Source organism: Coptis chinensis, chromosome 9, assembly GCF_015680905.1.
Source record: "Coptis chinensis isolate HL-2020 chromosome 9, ASM1568090v1, whole genome shotgun sequence".
NCBI classification, from domain to species: domain Eukaryota; kingdom Viridiplantae; phylum Streptophyta; class Magnoliopsida; order Ranunculales; family Ranunculaceae; genus Coptis; species Coptis chinensis.
The window spans coordinates 11,749,852-11,769,996 of NC_141464.1; the positions used below are offsets into that span (position 1 = coordinate 11,749,852).

The 20,145-nt window shown below is 37.4% G+C and overlaps 1 protein-coding gene and 1 non-coding gene across 2 annotated transcripts; one reads left to right on the forward strand and one right to left on the reverse strand.

Moving 5' to 3' along the window:
• The first annotated feature begins 235 nt into the window (after positions 1-235).
• On the forward strand, positions 236-2,532 carry LOC147474766 (CBS domain-containing protein CBSX5-like). The gene is made up of 2 exons (XM_086584666.1): positions 236-821; positions 1,417-2,532. The coding sequence occupies exons 1-2, from the start codon at positions 487-489 to the stop codon at positions 2,255-2,257; spliced, it is 1,176 nt and encodes a 391-aa protein (XP_086440792.1). The 5' UTR covers positions 236-486; the 3' UTR covers positions 2,258-2,532.
• A 4,571-nt stretch (positions 2,533-7,103) lies between these two features.
• On the reverse strand, positions 7,104-7,209 carry LOC147474767 (small nucleolar RNA R71). The gene has a single exon (XR_015209994.1). It is a non-coding gene; the product is annotated as a small nucleolar RNA R71 (small nucleolar RNA).
• Positions 7,210-20,145: the final 12,936 nt, after the last annotated feature.

Genomic DNA, 20,145 nt, shown 5'->3' on the forward strand with positions numbered 1-20,145 from the left:
GTACGTAGGAATCTTCTACTTCGAAGGCGACAGGTAATTTAATGGTCACATGGTGGGGATTTGAAAATATAATGGAATTACAAAGACCAAATTCTTCTTACAGTTGTCCGAGCACGTTTTGTTTAAAGTGGAAGTTTAAAACAGGTGAAAGTGACTTGGGTTGATGAAGTCATGAAGGTGATTTAGGGTCCGTACAGTTGTTAGCTATAAATAATAGAGTTGTTTCTTGTCAGAAGGGTGAGACACACTCATACTTCAACATCTAGTGCAAAATTTGTAACAGTGACGCGGAAGTCCAAACCTCTAGTGTAACCGTACCTCTGTAATTCTCGTAATTTAGAATCTTAATTTACAAGTTAAAATTAATTGTGACAAACTTCTGCAAGTACCAGCCACCAGTCCACCGCCCTCTTCTCTTCATTAAACACCTCAGCAACTCAACACTTCTTTTTCTTGGGTCTGTAAACCTTAAAATCCTTGATTTGCATGGCAGTTACACTGTCTTCCTACGAGGTATCAGACCTCTGTCTTGGAAAACCACCTTTAAAATCTCTATCGATTACTTCAACACTTTCTGATGCTTTACACACATTAAAAAGATCTCATGAAAACTATCTAAGTGTGTGGACTTGTAATCACTCTTCTAAGAAAGAGTTGATGAATGAGTGTCAATGTGTTGGGAAAATATGCATGGTTGATATTGTTTGTTATTTGTGCAATGAAGAAAATATTGCTTCCCCTTCTACTGCACTTGATAATCCTGTTTCTGTTCTTCTTCCTAAGGTTGACGGACTTGTTCGACATGTTGATTCGCATCTGAGGTAAACATTTTTTTTAGTGTTAATTAATTAAAGAGTTCTGTAATTGCAATAGAATGGTCTGCTTGTTATAATTTTGTTTAATTCCTTCAATCCAGTTTGTCATTGAATATTTTGCCCAACACTTTTTTTCTTCGCGAGGTTCGCGAAAGTTAGGCTTAAGAGAAGAATTTTTATGCTCTATGCTTTAGGTTTTGAAATTTTGTTCTTCTCACCACCACCACCACAAACTTACAATTGTACCAATCAATTGCACAATTGTTTTTCATATACTTACATGGTTGGCCTAGTATTTTTTTTATTTTATTCTTGTTTTCCCCTTTAAATTTTTGTCATGCAACACCATTCAGCTGAATCTGTTCCTCCTTTTTTATTTTATTTTCTGGATAAATTCAAAATTTACAGAACATTGTCTATGCTGTGAAAACTACTATCGATTCTTTCAGAAGTATTGCTCTTGAATCTTGATACATTGTACTTGAGCTTCATTATGAAATTCAAGCCTTGTTTGGGCAAATCTCCCTACTTGATATTAATTTCAGCTTTTGTGTTGAATCCGTATGAAATGATTTTAACTTTAGTTATGTGTTTAATCCAGTTTATTAGACGCAATCGATCTGATTCTTAAAGGCGCTCAGAACCTTGTAGTTCCAATACGAAGCAATATCACTATTAATTCAAGAAAGAAGCTCCATCAAAAAGCTTCAACTAGTCCCAATCTTCATAATGGAATAGAATTCTGTTGGCTAACTCAAGAAGATGTAGTTCGGTTTCTACTCAACTCCATTGGTCTTTTCTCCCCAATCCCGGCTTATTCAATTGAATCACTTGGCATTGTTAAGAATAATATCTTTGCTGTTAGTTACTATGATCCTGCTTCCTCTGCCGTTGATACAATTTCTAGTGCTCTGCTTGGACAGACTTCTGTTGCTGTGGTTGATGATGAAGGTAAACTAATTGGAGAAATCTCTCCAATTACGTTGGCAAGTTGTGACGAGACAGTCACAACTGCCATTACAACACTCTCGGCAGGTGACTTAATGGCCTACATCGACTTCGGTTGTCCCCCAGAGGATATGGTTCGAGTCGTGAAGGCAAGACTGAAGGAAAGAAATTTACAAGGAATGTTGGAGTTACTAGATGAATGTTCGAATTCAGCATTGTCTTCATCGTCGTCGTCATCAGATGACGAGTCTTCCTCATTGTCCAATTCCTCATTGCGAATATCGGGTAGGTTTAATCGATCTGGGAGTTATTCAACGAGAATGGTGAACAGTGCAGAGGCAATTGTATGCCATCCAGGGAGCTCGTTGGTTGCAGTAATGATGCAAGCAATTGTGCACCGTATCAATTATGTGTGGGTCATTGAAGACGATTATAGTCTGGTCGGAATTGTCACATTTACGGACATTTTGAAAGTCTTACAGTCCGTTGCCTAGCAGAGCAGTTGTGCAAAGGTGTTTGCTGCTTTTGGAATCATTTTGATGAGAATGTGTATGGTATGTTTGTACGATTTTGTACATTTTCTTGCCTTTTGGACAGGGAGCTGAGCTTTTCTCCTTTTCACTGTCTTTAGAGGATTTTTTTCTTCGTTTTTGTGAAGAGAAGGTGACAAGCTAGAAAGTGGTAATAAGAGCTTTTGGTCTTTGTAATGGACACCACTTCTTGTTGTCTTCATATTTTTCTAAACAGAGAAAATTTTCCAGAAGATAAATTCTGAAAGTCATTTGTCAGAAAGATATTTGAAGGACCTCTTTCTAGTGTATCCTATACATACAGGATAGAATTCATTTAAGCAGACAAGCAATGCAGTTAAGTAGGGATATGCCGAGTATCACAGACTCACAAGATTCTTCATTAATCTATGAAATGTATGATTCGAATATGCTAGCTATAACTTATCCACCAATTTCAAGGGGATCACTTTAAGTTTAAGTTTAAGAGGCATCATCAACGCAATGCTAAAAACCATTTATAATGTGACATGTAGCAATTTTTTTTGGCAATTTGGGTCACCAACACGTTGCTAAAACCTCGTTTCTATCTCAACCATTGTTAAATTCACAACCAAAATATTCACAATTTTAGCAGCGGATCGGACGGGTCTAGTTTTGCCGACCAAACTTTTTTCTATTTTTTTAAAAATAAAAAATTGAAAGGGCTGGATTTTGTGCCGTTAGGCCCAACGGATATATTTAGATCCGTTGGACTGGTGGCCTATATATATTGCATTAGTGCCTCACTCAATTTTCACTAATTCACTCATCTTTTTTCTCATCTTTCTTTTTTCATTATTCAACAAAATGTCTTCACAAAGGTCTAGACGTAGAGGAAATAGGGTGGTAGAAATAGCCAAAACCAAAGCCAAGAAAATAGGCAACATACCCCTGTTCAAGGTCGTTCAAAAAATTTCACAATCGTAGAAGATGAAATTTTATGTCATAGTTGGATTTTTATTTCAGAAGATGCAATTGTTGGAACAGGGCAAAATAGATTTGTTTTTTTTTACCAAGTTGTTGAAGAACTGAACAAGCGTATGAGCCAGCTTGGTTATGTAGGCCAACCATGAATTGGTGGATCGGTTCAAGCTTGTTTTCACCAAATCCAACATGCGGTAAGTTTATTTCAAGGTTATTATGATCGATCAACAATCGAGAGTGAATGCTAGTGGTACTAATGCAAATGATACAATGTCACGAGCTCGTACTATTTATTTAACTGTTGTAAATTAATGAACCATTTAAATTTGGGCATTGATATTGGGTTTTAATTTTAAGTTCAAAATGGAATCACTACTATCAAGCTAGAAGTGATAGTGGTTCAAAAAATTTAAAAACCACTTCTAGTAGTGATGCAGTGGTGGATATGATCAACTGCTAACAATATTAGAATAGCCAATATTTCATTAGATGAAGAAAGTCAGCCATCGAGTGAAGTGCCCGGATTAGAAAAATGGCCAAAGGGAAGAAATTTTAAGAAAAACAATGTTGATGAAGTTGCGTACCAAATGGCACAAACTCTGGAGGAGGTCAGAGACAATCAACTTACAATTGCAAAATATCTGCAAGAACAAACAGACCTAAAACGACAAATGTTCCTCTCAATGAAAAATGATACAGAAGAGAAAAGATTGGGGCTTGACGCACAAAAAGAACAAGATATCATGATGCTTGATCTAAACAAGTTTAGCGGTATTCAACTTACATTTTGGGAAGCTAAGCAAACAACTATCTATTGTAAGTAGGTTGAACAAGAACAATGTATTCATGTTGCTCCTTCTGTTCCTCATTATCCAAAATTTCCAACCTCTCCTACTCTATACATCTCCTAATTCATACACTCCAAACCCTCATAGTCCATACATTCCAACCCCTCCTTCTCAGCAGTTTGGGTCGTTTTCTTCTTCTGGATCAACAAGCAGTATTAGTCAGTCTTGTGGTAGGCAAACATGCTCTCTGATCAACCCCCAAATGTGTGTTTTATTACTCATATATTGCTGCATTAAAACCTTTCTTATGCTTAACGAAAAGACAACTCATAGCTTTTACTACATTTTTTAGGTTAAAGAGTATTTCAGACCACTTGTCATAAAAGCTATGTCTTAGCACCAAAAGGAGCCTCAATCACGCTTATTATGAAGACCAGTAGCTGCTATGAAAAAGTGTTGAAAAATTCAAAGTCAACCGATCAAAGTCAATAGTCAAAGTCAACGATCAAAGTCAATAGTCAAAGTCCTCAAATTAGAAGACCAGAGATGGAGATAATTATCTCAAAATATGATGACTTTCTCCCTAAACCTACCTTGGTCATGAAGAAACCAAAAAGCAAAAGCAAAAGCAAAAGTGAAGTGTGAGGTGTCTAAATTATAATGGAGAAGGGTAAATTTGTAAAAGACAAAAGTAGGGGTATATAATCAAAAAGCAAGGGAGAGAGAAACCATCCATTGTCTTAGGATCCAAACAATTTGCTTTGTTTAATTTCTTGCATTTTTTTTTTCAATTCATGTTTTTATTTTCTTGTTGTTTTATTTCATTTTAATCAACTTGTTATTTTTTTGTTCTTATTTCAATCAATCTTGTTTACTTGTTCTTTGTTTCAATCTTTAATCTTGCTTACTTGTTCTTATTTCAATGTTTTAATCAATCTTCCTTTTTATGTTTTCAAGTCATTTCAATACAACAATCAAAGCTTTCAAGTTTTTATTAGCTTAGAACCATTCTAATCCATACAAGAGTCTACCTTTCTTCTTCACATCTCCCTCACTCAAATTCTAAACAATTTAAGATGAACCTCACTTTTAAACAAACTTTTTGAAGTACACTCACCACAATCTAAAGCTTTAAATGGCACCGCTGCCAGGGATTGAAGGAGTGAGAGTGAATGGTTGAGAATCTAAAAAGGGAGCATCATTCTCATCTCCCCATTTCTATTTTTTTTTTAAATTTTTTCGTTATTTTATTTTATTGTTTCTTAGTATTGATATACTTTTTTACAAATCAGGTTGCGGGACAACAAGGCTGGAGAGGAGCTGAAGACACACAAAAGCCAACGAAAAGTCACCAACACCGGTGGGCGACCGTGGGCTAGGCTAGGTTGAGGCCATAAGTTCACCCCCACGTAAGTATCCATCCAGGCGGGGCGGTTGATTTGTGATGAATAGTTGTACTCTGAGCTCGAATTTTGTAATAGAGTAGGAGAAAACAGTGGAACTTGATTGTAATAGTTAGTGATAAAAAGAAAAACGAAAAAAAATTAGGAAAAATTAGTTTTTGATTGATTTCTTATGATGAACATGAGTTAAACTTGGTTTAAGTTATATACTTACTAAGGGATTAGAGTTTTAATTGCCTTCGGAAGTTCAAGTGTGTGAGGCAAGTTGTGGATTATAGCTCACGCACTTTGAATCAACTTGGTAATCAACACTCTAAGTCCATTTGACTCTAGTTAATCTAGGTTATTAATCTAAAACTAATTAATTTGATTAGTATAATATTAGTTTAGTTTAAGTTTGGGCCCTTGAAGCCAAAGTTGTATAAATTGTCAAAAACCAAACTTGTGGCTTTTTAAGTGGGCCTTTATTGTAACTTAAAACAGGGTAAAGCTCGAAAGGTTGGCCTTGATTCTCAAATCACGTGCCAACCGACGTCGCCTTCTCCTTAAGCAGCGTGTAAGCACGACTTGAGAGGTAAATTCTAAACCTCCTCGAAGCCCAAGTAAGAGGATACTTGTGTGTTCAAGTATGCTTACGTGATTGTTTGAAATTTACTTTCCGCACTGTAATTTACATTCGCGCATAAGGTTGAACTCGAGCAACATAACAACCATTGGAAAGTAAATTGGACGTTGCTTGATTCTTGAAAGCCCTAGACCAAAAAAATTAATTAAAATCAATCAACTAGAGCCCAAAGTAGTCACGCTCCTCCAGAAAAGGACAAAAATATAGCCACAAAGATTTAGAGTAATTAGTTATCAGATTCCGGTGGACCAACTACCTTCCTCACTTCCCTCTCCCAGATTCATTGTGAGTGAGATTATTGGCAGCACATCAGTTAGGTGAAGTAACTGCCTACTCTTCTGAGACATGTAGTAGAGCTATCCTAGTCTCGCACCCAATTGTTCTTCTGAACAGGGCATAGTAAAATATAGAACAAAAGCAAAGTTTTCAAAACTCCTTACTTGCAAAAACAAATTTCGATTGCTTGAGTATACATTGCACCATTTGTACATGTTAGGATAGTTCTGGGGTCTTGCTAAAAGTGTATGATACTGTGTTCAGGCACTTCTAGTATTAGCAAAAATAAAACTTACTCACGTAGGAGAGTTCGTCGCCCTAGACAATCTTCTGTTTCTAGTCCTCCATCTCATAAGATGGCTGGCGAAGTATTGCAAGCTGAAGAGCCTCTCTCTAACTTCTACACACCGTTGCAAGATGGGCCTCCATCTTGTATACGGCTCACACCGCTTACGAGTGATTTTAGGATTCCACCAAACATGTTCAATCTTCTACCCATCTTCCATGGGTTAGAACACGAGTTACCGTACGAGCATCTACGCCGGATACATGAAGTATGTATGATCATCTACGCCGGATACATGAAGTATGTAATACTTTTTATCATCCGGGCGTCACCGACGATCAGGTTAAGCTACGAGTGTTTCCTTTCACTCTAGCTGGTAAGAGTCACAGTTCGCTTCTCTCACAGAAGACCGACTCTTTCGATACGTGGGAAAATGTTGTGTTCTCCTTCATGAAGAAGTACTTATTTCTTCCGAAGAAAACAGAATAGATAAGAAGCAAGATATAGTTCTTCAGACAGAGTCCGAGTGAGACATTTTTCGAAGCATGGGATAGATTCTCTGACCTACTCCATTCATGTCCTCACCATAAACTAGAAAAATCCACTCTTGTCCAATGTTTCTTCAAAGGCCTTCTCCCAAAACACAAAGTAACCCTCGACATTATGAGTAATTGCAATTTTTTGGATAGAGGTGCAACTAAAGCCTAAACTTTTCTTGAAAACCAAGCTGAAAAGAGTACCCATTAGGGTGACATAAACAATTCCAGAACAGCCCAACCTAGTACAACTAAGGCTAGTGGTATTTTTTAGGTAAAATCAGATCCAGAAATCAAAACCTTAATATAAACCACCACAAGAAAGATAGATGCCCTCACAACCAAACAAAAAGACCAAACCCCTAATTCTGTCATGAATGTAAATACCTTACCATGCAATTTCTGTCTAAGCTTAAATCATATAGATGCCACTTGTCCCTTGATCACAAACCTATCATCTCTTCAGCCAGAAGAAGTATGTGCTTTCAATGTACCAAATGCACCGTGGAGACAACATCCAAACTTCGCATGGACAAACGTTCCACAAAACCAAACACCACCAGGTTTTAACAAACCAATAAATACTTTCAAACAAGGACAAGGACAAGATACCTATAACAATCAGAACAGAGCATTGGTTCCATCCCAGTTTAACCAGAAGTATCAAAACTCACATATTAACAACCAAAGAGACCTAGTTCCCATTACACCATCAACTAGTGTCCAAACAAATAAGCCTACCAAAATAATACTATCTGTTATGCAATAGCAAACCCAAATCCTAGCATCCCTGCACCAATCTCTGAACTTGTTACCCCAAGATAAAACCTAGAAATGTTCATTACCAAGCCAAAAAGTTCAAAACCTTAAAACCCAAAAGATTAAGGCAATCACAACCTTGCGATCTGGCAAAACTGTTGACAACAAATTAGTCCTACCAAAAAACCCTACACCTATAGAGGTAACCATTCTAGTGCCAGAACCATAAATTAAAAACCAAATACCTCTACATATTCCTAGCAATATTCCAGTCCCTAAACCATCAATTCCTCCGCCTAACCAAGTTAGACAATACAAACCAAATACACCTTTTCCAGCTCACCTCATGATACCCAAGGAGGATAATTTTTTTGATGAAATCAGAGAAACATTTAAAAGTCTAACCATAAACCTGCCATTTCTCAATGTCGTCAAATATTTACCCAAGCATGCCAAGTTTCTTAAGGATATGTGCACCAACAAAAGGAAAACTAACATTCTAAAATATTCCTTCCTTACAGAACAATTTCCATCCCTCACAGAGACCAACGGAATAGTCAAATATAAAGATCTTGGTCGTCCTACCATCCCTCGCACTATAGGAGACAAGTACACTGCAACTGCGTTGCTTAATCTTGGAGCAAGTGTTAACCTCTTTCCATACTACCTCTTTAAACAACTCAGTTTCCACGAGCTTACACCTACCACCATGACATTGCAATTAGCTGACCGATCCATCAAATACCCAAAAGGAGTGGTCGAAAATGTGCTTGTCAAGGTTAAGGATTTTTACTACCCTGTTGATTTTGTCATCCTCGACACCAAAATTACTCATGATGCTATACCCATCATTCTAGGGCGCCCATTCTTGGCAACTGCCAACGCCCTCATAAATTGCCATAATGGATCTATGACCATGTCTTTCGGAAACCTCTCAGTATAAGTAAATGTTTTCAAGATGATGCAACAGTAGATGGAAAAAGAATTGGATGACGAAGTTAGTATGATAGATAGTGTAGTGCAAGAGTATTGTGACTGGACTTTCCCAAAAAATGAGGTGCATCAGTTTTTATCCTTTAGGGATTCAGAGTTCGATATGGATCAGTATAAAGAAGATACCTCGGTAGCTTTGGAATCAGTTCCCTTATGCATTTCAGATGATGAGTTACTTGAACATAAAGAAACATCACCAGCTCAGGTGTTTTCAATGGAAGAACAGAATCCTGTAGAGACATTGTTACCTATAACACCTACTCCTGCTCTTAAGCCTCTCCCTCCTGACCTAAAATATATCTATCTTGATATAGATAGTACACATCCCATCATCGTTTCATCCCAGTTGTCAAAAGAGGAAGAGGAGCGTTTGATTAGAGTGATTCAAGAACACCGTTCTACTATTAGTTGGTCTCTTGATTATATAAAAGGAATTGATCCAAAGATTTGTACCCACCGGATTCACCTGGAAGAGAATGCCAAGACCTCTAGAGAGCCACAACACCGGTTAAATCCAGCTATGAAAGAGGTAATAAGGGTGGAGATCCTGAGATTACTAGATGCTGGAATCATTTACCCCATATCTGATAGCGAATGGGTCAGCCCTATTCATGTGGTGCCAAAGAAATCTGGGATTACAATGGTCCGTAATGAGGAAGGAGAGTTAATACCAGCATGTGTTCCCATCATGTGGAGGATTTGTATTGATTATCGAAAGTTGAATGCTGTCACAAGGAAAAATCATTTTCCCCTACCATTTGTAGATTAGATGCTTGAATGTTTAGCAGGACATGCCTATTAATGTTTCTTGGATGGGTATTTAGGGTACTTTCAGATTTTAATTGATGAAGCAGATCAAGAAAAGACTACCTTCACTTGCCCTTTTGGAACATATGCTTATGCACGTATGCTTTTCGGTCTCTGCAATGCACCCCACATTTCAACGCTGCATGCTGCACATTTTTAGTGATATGGTGGAGAGATTCATGGAAGTGTTTATGGATGATTTTTCCCTCTATGGAGATTCTTTTGACGATTGCTTATCCAACTTATCCAAAGTATTGGCGCGTTGTCAAGAAAAGAATTTAGTCATTAATTGGAAAAAGTGTCACTTCATGGTAAAAAAGGAAATAGTGTTAGGTCACATTGTGTCTAAAAATGGTATAGAAGTAGATAAAGCTAAAATAGACAAAATTTCTACTCTACCTATTATGCAGAACATCCGTGACATACGAGCCTTCCTAGGCCATGCTAGATTTTATAGAAGATTCATCCAAGATTTCTAAAAAATTGCTAAACCTTTAACTAATCTTCTTATAAAAGATGCACCCTTTGAGTTTAACTCGGAATGCATGCAGGCTTTCGAAAAGTTGAAAGCCACCTTAATAACTGCACCTATAATTCAACCTCCTGATTGGTCAAAATCGTTTGAGCTCATGTCTGACACCAACAACTATGTTGTTGGCGCTGTTCTAGGTCAAAAACATGATAAGGGACCCACAACTGTTTACTATACAAGTAAAATACTAAATGAGTCTCAACGAAATTATACGACCACTGAGAAGGAATTCTTAGCCATTGTCTATGCTTTAAACAAATTTTGTCCTTATTTAATAGGTTGAAAAACCTTAATCTACACAAATCATGCAACACTTAGGTACCTTCTCGCGAAGAAGGATGCTAAGCAGAGGTTTATCCGATGGATTCTCCTCCTGCAAGAATTCACCTTAGAGATAAAAGATAAAAAAAAGAGTTGAAAATGTAGTGGCTGATCACCTGTCTAGGTTAACTGATGATAGTGACAGTGATTCCGAATCCATTTTAGATTCTTTTCCTGATGAACACCTTTACGCAATCCTCTCTGCACCCTGGTATATGTTGATATTGTGAATTATCTGGTGACTGAAGAGACTCAGCCATTGTGGAATAGAAATCAGAGGAAGAAGTTCCTGGCTCAAGTAAAGTACTATCATTGGGATGACCTATATCTTTTCAAGTACTGCCCTGATCAGATCATCTGACGTTGCATTCTAGAATGGGAACAATCTATCGTTCTTTCCTTCTGCAATGAGCAGGCTTGTGGAGGCCATTTTAGTGCCAATAAAATTGCTACTAAGGTCTTACAATGTGGATTCTGCTGGTCAACACTCTTTCGCGATGCATTTCTTCATTGCAAGGCATGTGCTCGTTGCCAACATCTCGGTCGTATTTTTGCATGTAACATGATGCCCTTAAATCCCATTCTCATAGTGAAGATTTTCGACGTCTGGGGCATCGATTTCATGGGACCTTTCCCAATTTCTAATGGGTTCATCTACATCCTTGTAGCCATAGACTATGTATCCAAATGGATTGAGGACATACCATGTCGTAGCAATGATAACAAAACAGTCATCGGTTTCCTTAAAGAAAACATTTTTTCAAGGTTTGGTGTCCCAAAAGCCATCATCAGTGATGGTGGGTCACATATTTGCAATCGAGTTTTTGGACATATCATGAAAAAATATGGAGTAACCCACAAGGTTGAAACTCCATACCATCCTCAAACAAGTGGTCAAGTTGAAGTCTCTAATCGAGAGATTAAACATATATTGAGAAAAACAATTAATCCAAATAGGAAAGACTGGTCTCTTCATCTGAACGATGCACTATGGGCATACAAAACCGCTTTTAAAACACCTATAGGGATGTCCCTTTATAGTCATGTCTTTGGAAAACCTTATCATCTGCCAGTTGAATTAGAGCATCGTGCTCTGTGGGCAATAAAAACCCTTAATTATATTCTCGATGCGGCAGGTGAAAAGCGTAAACTACAAATAAACGAGCTCGAAGAGATTCGAAACGATGCTTATGACCTTTCAAAAGATTACAAAACCAACATGAAAAGGATTCATGACAAGCATATTTTACAAAAACATTTCGAAGTTGGTCAAAAAGTTTTGCTTTATAACTCTAGATTGCATCTTTTTCCAGGAAAACTGAATACTCGATGGACTGGTCCTTTAAATATAACTGAAGTCACCCCTTATGGGACTATTACTTTAAAGAACCATAAGGACAACAGTACCCTTAAAGTCAATGGTCAGGACCTCAAGAATTTTCATGAGTTACAGTCTACAGATGTCGAAGAAATCCTTCTCCAAGATCCCATCAATGAGGATTGAATCCTCTTTTCCAATGTATTCCTTTCCCATTCCATTCCATCTTTTGCTTTAAAGGGATACATCAATAAGGTAACCGAACTTCTCTACTTGGAGGGTGTGGTTGTAAGTGTCGGAGCCTTAGTCCACAGTATATCTCGCATATTCTTTGTAAAACACCTTTTACTCGTCGTTGGAGTAAGTGTGAACCTGTGGAGTGAGTATACAATTTTTATTTTCTTTATTTTACACTTCTTTTTCAAAAATGTTGTTTTCTTTGTGCTGTTAATGATAGATTATCGAGACATCAATAGTTAAGTGATTTTTCAAAATGGGCAATAGATTTTACACATACCAACTCATAGAACAACGCAATCTATGGGCGGTTTGAGATCAATTTTGCTTACTAAGGGTCACCTATATCACCGAGCTATTCGCCTGGGTCAGGATATTCCATGTCTTGCGCAGTAAATCCCTTAACTCGCGTAGCTGAAGCTCTGTCTATGAAGCTTTAATATTGTAGTGAGTATACTTCAAAAGAGTTAGATTAAAAGTTGAGGGTCATCCTAAATTGTTTAGAGTTTGAGTGAGGGAGATAGAAAAAGAAAGGTAGACTCTTGAATATTAGAATAATTATAAGCTAATGAACTTGAAAGCTTTGATTGTTGATTAAAATGACTTGAAAACATTGAAATGAAACAAGCAAACAAGATGAAGATTGAAACAAAGAACAAGTAACAAGTTGATTGAAATAAATGAAATGAAATAACAAGTTGATTGAGAATAAAATAAAACAACAATAAATTAAAAACATGAATTGAAAAACAAGACAAGAAAATAAACAAACCAAATAGTTTAGATCCTAAGACAATGGATGAGTTCTCTCTCCATTGCTTTTTGATTAAATACCCCTACTTTTGCCATTTACAGATTTGCCCTCATCCATTCTAAACTAGACACCTCACCCCTTTCACTTTTGCTTTTGCTTTTGCTTTTTGGTGCCTTCTTGACCAATATAGGTTTAGGGATAATTCTTCATAATTTGAAATAAGGGCCTCTATCTTTGGTATTCTGAATTGAGTCCTTTGACTATTGACTTTGACTATTGACTTTGATCGTTGACTTTGACTAGATGACTTGACTTTTTCAGCACTTTTCCATAGCAGCTATTGGTCTTCATAATAAGCGTGATTAATGCTCCTTTTGGTGCTAAGACGTAGCTTTTATGATAAGTTGTATGAAATAGTCCTTAACCTGAAAAAGGCAGTAAAAGTTATAAGTTGTCTTTTCATTAAACATAAGAGGGACTGTAATGTAGCAATATACGGGTAATAAAATGCACATTTGGAAGCTGATTACCACCCCCAAATAACAACTTGCTTGTCCTCAAGCAAGGATGAGAGAAAAAACTAAGATCACAAATAAGTGATTTATTATACGTTACACTAATCTCATTTCGTAGAGTGCGATTGCATTGACCATATGCAACAAAGCCTTAAACCACTAGGACTTCCCTAATGGACGAGCTTTTAAGCCTCGTGAGAGTTTTCTAGTGAAAGTACTCACAAACTTCTTCTATTTAGTACAAAGGGTCTTGTTTCCTTATTTATTCTCAAAAGTTCATACATCTCATTAGCGGTGAATAAGGACAAGCTCCTTTGAACTCAGAATAACATATGTACAGTAATTTAAGCATCTAAAGATAATTGTACAAAATATGAGCAATGGAATGCAAAAGCAGAGTTGTTTCCGAGGCTTTTGGAGAGCTTCCTTAAGTTGGGTTCTCACAGGGGTGTGTTGCAATCACAACTCTCTAATAGATTCACTCAAGGTTTGTTCTCTCAAGTGCAGTGGGCACTTATATTCCTCGCATACTCAAATGACGTCCAAAGAAACCGGGGTCGATTGATCACACTTGCCACTTACTATCACACCATCATATTTCTAATCGAGCTGAAGGTCTTTTATTAGGAGTTACGGGGATAGGGTGATGGTTTAGAAAGAAAAAGGAAAGGAAAAACAAAATCTGATAAGATGAGAAATTGGGTCTTCAAGATACTTGCAACTAGAGAAGAACCTCGTTTTGTTCTTTTGCTTATGAATTGTGATACATTCTTTTAGCCCTTTGGCTTTGTGACTCCATATGATTTTGAATTTTGGGAGCTCTAACTTTTCTTTTGATTCTTTTTGTTTTTGATATCATCTCATTTTGATTTTGAACTTTTTGGGAGATTCGATTTTTGACTCCTTTGAATTTTTTTGGAGTTTTGGTTTTTGATGGGTCTTTCTTTTCTTTTATTATCTTTTCTTTCTTTTCTTTCTAAAGCAAATAACTGTTCTGTTTTTGTACAAGGTCTCATCTTCTTTTTTTCTGATATCCATCCAGTTCTCAACTCATCAGCTGGGTAAGCTTTTTATTGTGTGTTGTGATGGGTTAGGAATTATTGGTGAAGAATAAAAAGGCTTTTAGAAATGGTGAAGGCTCAAGAGGGGTAACTAGAGGAAAACTATCTTTTTGGGTTTTTAACGTTTATTTGGCTATATTGATCCAAAAAGCCTAAATTCCCTCATAGGATATGGCATGGTGATCAAGCAAGTAGACGTGTGGTCTTTCAATCCAAACATCCTTTGTGTCATCACTCAATAATTATTCAGATGAGGCTTTTGGCTAGATTCTCACAGGATATGGAACTAAATTGTTCTAACCTTGGCTTCGAAAACTCACTGCTATATACACATAAATGCTGATGCATGCCATTCATAAAAAGATGCATAAACTATTGTACGTATATTAGTCTAAGTACGAAGAACAAGTCCTTACTCTATTGCTAAAATGAGACTTCTAAACTTTTTATTCATCATAGAAAAAGGAAACAAGACTTTTTAATACTAAACGGAAAAATATTTTTGGTCTTTTTTTATTTTTTTTTTAAAGGAAGAAATATAGTATACTATATACTATATAGAAAATGCCTAGTTTTTGCAAAATATTACTATACCAACTCTATGATAGAACTATGTTTGTCCTCAAAGTATGAAGAGATAGGGAAAAAGATTACCATAGAAACATGAGCAAAAACGGCGATAGACCTGTATTATGTTCTTCATGATGAAAATACGCCACCCCCAAATAAGTTTAGGGCGTGGGTTGTTTGATATAGAACGATAAATACATGGTTTATTATACTAGGGATATTTATTCTATTATAAAATCTTTTTGGGTTATTGTATTTTTTGAAAACATATATAAAATGCATGAAAGAAAAATGGAAATTTTTGGCATGATGTATCTGTTTTACCTTCTACTCATAAACCAAATTCCACAAGAAAAACAAAATAAAACAAGTAGATAATATTAAGCATAAAATTAAACTTATATTATGTCATGCACGTGAAAAAGAAACATAAAATAAATAGATCCAACTATATGGACATTAGAAATCCTAGTCATAATCCGTGCGTGACTCGTCTCGATGTCTAGAAGATTCTTCTCCTTGCCCGAGGCCTAGCATGTCTATCATTATGCGGGAGCGTGTCTTTGATGCTATGCAGTGTTCTAGTGACACTATGTTGAAAATGTCGCTGCTCCTGCTAGAAGGTCCGCTACTCCTCTCTAAGGGTATGCTGTTATGTTGTTCCGCTATAATGTTACCCTGAGTTTCCCTGAGCTGGTGGAGATATGAGTGCAAAATCTTCTGGCCTCCATGGAGGAACTGAATTCCATCCATGGGCTGAGTGAACTGTCGAGTGACATACTTAGCGAACTAATCCACCTTCTCAGTCGGGCATGCTTGCTCAGCGGCTCTAGCTTCAGGTGGAAGCCATGACTTCTGAACGTAGTGGGCATAGATAGGACCTATGGTAGCGTCCTTGACCTCCACTAGGGCGTCTATGGCTTGGAACCCCCAGTGCTACATGATCTTGGTGACCAGCACTAGTAGAGGGGCAGACGTCTTCTTCGGTTTGCAGAGTTGCTCAAAGATAAAGGAGATGATGCAGAAGCTATTCTTCTGCTCTTGAAGAATCCATAAAATGTGAAGCATCTCCTTACCTATATCCGAAGGCTTGGACGAGCCTAGCAGGTTGTATGTTGTCCACTGAGATACTGTTAGCTGGTTTCTTCGTAGCGAACTCTGGTAAGCGCAGTGAGACTTGGGGTTTTTAACCCTCTCGAGAAGTGTCTCTACCATTATCACGTCGATGGTCTTTCCATCTAGGGACTGTTCCGTCTGAACATAGGCTTTCAGAGGAATCCCCAGAACACCACTCACCACCTCCTTGGTGAGCTCCAGTGAGTGGCCATCCTTAACAACCGTAATGCGGTTATCCTCCCCTCTAAGCATGTGATTATAAAACAAAAGAGTAAGAGAGGGAGAATAAACCACATCTTTCAACAAAACCAAGGGTTCCCATCCTCTCCTTCTGATCTTAGCCCTGAAGTGCACTTCAAACCAAACGGAATAAGAGGTTTTGAAAATTTTGCTCCGGCACAATTTTGAGTACTCGAGCCATGTAAAGTAGTGATTTGAAAAATTGGGGATTTGAGTTGGAATGGGGGTTGAAAATGGATAAGGTTGTGAAAAAAAATTCTATGGATGAGTGTTGGGGTTAGGTCGCGACCGCGAGTGGAGTAGGGGTGGGCGCGAGTTAAATGGGGCGGCTAGGGTTGGAAATTTTTGGGGTGGAGAAGAAAGGAAGTGGGCTGTCGCGTGGGCTAAAAGGGTTGATGTCATGTGCCTCACACGTGCCTCTTTTAAGAGTTTGAAATTTTGGCCCAAACCCAAATGAATCAGGAAATTACAATCTTGTCCTCAGTGCCTTGCCAACTTCTAGAGCCGATCCATGCTTCGTTACTCGTCCGATCTTAACCCGTGAGGTACCAAAATGATCAACATTAAAAATGCAATATAACAGTATAGGATACACTCACATCCAATGGTAGATGAGAAACAGATGATGAAAAGAACTATATAAGAATTGTAAGAAAATATGTACAGATAATATAAGGAAAATTTTAATTAATTTTTTGGGTTTTGAATAAGTTTGACATAAATTTTGAAAAGGTTGGTCGTTTTAAGTCAGATCCCCAAGACTTGGAAGTTTTTGAAAACTCGAGTCAATCCCAACCAGACGGCTGAATTACTATCCTAGACCGAGCGTAATGCATTGGGGGGATAACACATGTAGACTTTATAAATAAAATTATTATGAGGTTGAAGACCGGGGTAAGTTGATGTTTGACAATTCAAACACTAGCCTTCTCTCTTAACTCGTCTCTTACGTGTGCATATAAACTCTTACCTAAACCAGGAATGATTTTCGGTATATGTGTCTATATTTTAAGCTATAGTTCTATAGGAAGTGCTTGCACACGATCATTGAAACTGATCAATCTAGTCTTGCTAGGTGGAGGGTTTTTGTTTGCTCCAGAAGACATTTTTGAAAAGTTTTTCAGAAACGAGAGAGATTTAGAAGGGGAAAAAATTTAAACGAGAGGGGAAAGATTTTTGAGAAAGGAATTTTTTGAGATTTTTTGAGTCTTTTAACGTCAGATTCTCGAGACAAAATAGAGAGGTGGAGACAAAAAGATAGAATTAAATAGAGAATAGTATCACTTTGGGTTACTCTATTTGTTTAATTTTCGTTTGGAGACGCCTCGTCCTTTTATTATTATTATTATTTTATTATTATTTTGGGTTTGTTTTCTCATTCAAAATATATCTCTATCCATATAGAAGTTTTGCTAAGAAGATAAAATTATACGTTAACACGGTATCATTTTGGTTACTCCGGACGTATAACTTTCATTTTTTATATCTTCTGGTTTTGAAAACTATGGAGAGATGTTTTAAGAAACTCGTACTCAAAAGCAGTGATTCTAGATGTTACTATTTTATAACAAATCATAATATATATTCTTAGGCAACTTTTGTGTCGGCTCTATAGCGAACCCAATCTAGACAGACAGAGCTTCAGCTACGCGAGTTGGGGGATTTACTGCGGAAGACATGGAATGTCCTGACCCGGGCGAATAGCTCGGTGATATAGGCGACCCTTAGTAAGCAAAGATGATCTCAAACCGCCCCTAGATTGTGTAGTTCTAGGGGTCGGTCTGTGTAAAATCCATTGCTCATTTTGAAAAATCACTTAACTATTGATGTATCGATAATCTATCATTAATAGCACAAAGAAATCAAATATTTTTGAAAAAGAAGTGTAAAAAAAGGGAAAGAAAAATTGTATACTCGCTCCACAGGTTCACACTTAGTCCAACGATGAGTAAATAGTGTTTTACAAAGTATATGCGAGATATACTGTGGACTAAGGCTCCGGCACTTACAACCACACCCTCAAAGTTGAGAGGTCCTGTTGCCTTATTGATGTATCCCCCTAAAGAAAAAGATGGAATGGAAATGAAAGGGATACATCAGAACAAGAGGAGTCAATCCTCGTAGATGGGATGATTAAGAAAGAGTTTTTAGCGCTCCAACTTCGTTCACGTCACTTGTTACTTCAAAGGCTGTATTTGTTGGTTTAGGATTAAGAATAGTTTGACCTGGGAACACACCTTTCTGGGTTTTATCTTGGGCTAACAAGTTCAGGTATTGTTGCATGGATGCTAGGATCTAGGTTTGTTGTTGCATGACAAATAACATTATTTCGGTGGGCTTATCTGTTTGGACGCTAGTTAATGGTGTAACAGGAACTAGGTCTCTTTGGTTGTTGACAGGTTGGTTTTGATACTGGTTAAACTGTGGTGGAACCAATGCTCTATCCTAATTGTTATAGGTACCTTGTCCTTGTCCTTGTCTGAAGGTATTTGTTGGTTTGTTGAAACCTGGTGGTGTTTGGTTTTGAGGAATATTGCTCCATGCGAAGTTTGGTTGTTTTCTCCATGGTGCATTTGGTACATTGAAAGCACATACTTCTTCTGGCTGAAGTGATGATAGGTTTGTGATCAAGGGATAGGTGGCATCTATATGATTTAAGCTTAGACAGAAATTGCATGGTAAGGTATTTACGTTCATGACAGGATGAGGGGTTTGGTCTTTTTGTTTGGTTGTGAGGGCATCTATCTTTCTTGTGAGGGTTTCTATTAGGCTTTTAATTTCTGGATCTAATTTCACCTAAAAAATACCACTAGCCTTAGATGTACTATGTTGGGCTATTCTGGAATTGTTTATGTCACCCTAATGGGTAATGTTTTCAGCTTGGTTTTTAAGAAAGGTTAAAGCTTCGGTTGCACCTCTATCCAAAAAATTACTATTACTCATGATGTCGAGGGTTACTTTGTGTTCTGGGAGAAGGCCTTTGAAGAAACATTGGACAAGAGTGGATTTTTGTAGTTTATGGTGAGAACATGAATGAAGTAGGCTAGAGAATCTATCCCATGCTTCGGAAAATGTCTCACTTGGACTTTGTCTGAAGAACGGTATCTTGCTTCTTATCTCTTATGTTTTCTTCGGTAGAAAGTACTTCTTCATGAAGGAGAACACAAACTTTTCCCATGTATCGAAAGAGTCGGCCTTTTGTGAGAGAAGCCAAGCATTACTCTTACTAACTAGAGTTAAAGAAAACACTCGTAGCTTAACTTGATCGTCAGGATGATGAAAGGTGTTACATACTTCATGTATCCGGCATAGATGCTCATATGGTAACTCGTGTTCTAACCCATGGAAGATGGGTAGAAGATTGAACACGTTCGGTAGAATCCTAAAATTGCTTGTAAGCGGTGTGAGTCGTATACAAGATGGAGGTCCATCTTGCAATGGTGTGTATAAGTTGGAGAGAGTCTTTTCAGCTTGCACTACTTCGTTAGCCATCTTAAGAGATGGAGGACTAGAAACAGGAGATCGTCTAGGTCGATGAACTCTCCTACGTGAGTAAGTTTTATTCTTGCTAATACTAGAAGTGCCTGAACGCAGTATCATACACTTTTAGTAAGACCCCAAAACTATCCTAACATGCGCAAAACGGTACAATGTATGCTCAAGCAATCGAAATTAGTTTTTGCAGGTATGGAGTTTTGAAAACTTTGATTTTGGTCTATATTTTACTATGCCCTATTCAGAGGAACAATTGGGCAATTAACTAGGATGGC

Excerpts from the sequence above, each read along its gene's own strand:
- LOC147474766 (XM_086584666.1), top strand. The coding sequence starts at position 487 with ATGGCAGTTACACTGTCTTCCTACGAGGTATCAGACCTCTGTCTTGGA. Across the intron at positions 822-1,416 it reads CATGTTGATTCGCATCTGAG|TTTATTAGACGCAATCGATC; the intron begins GTAAACATTTTT and ends TGTTTAATCCAG.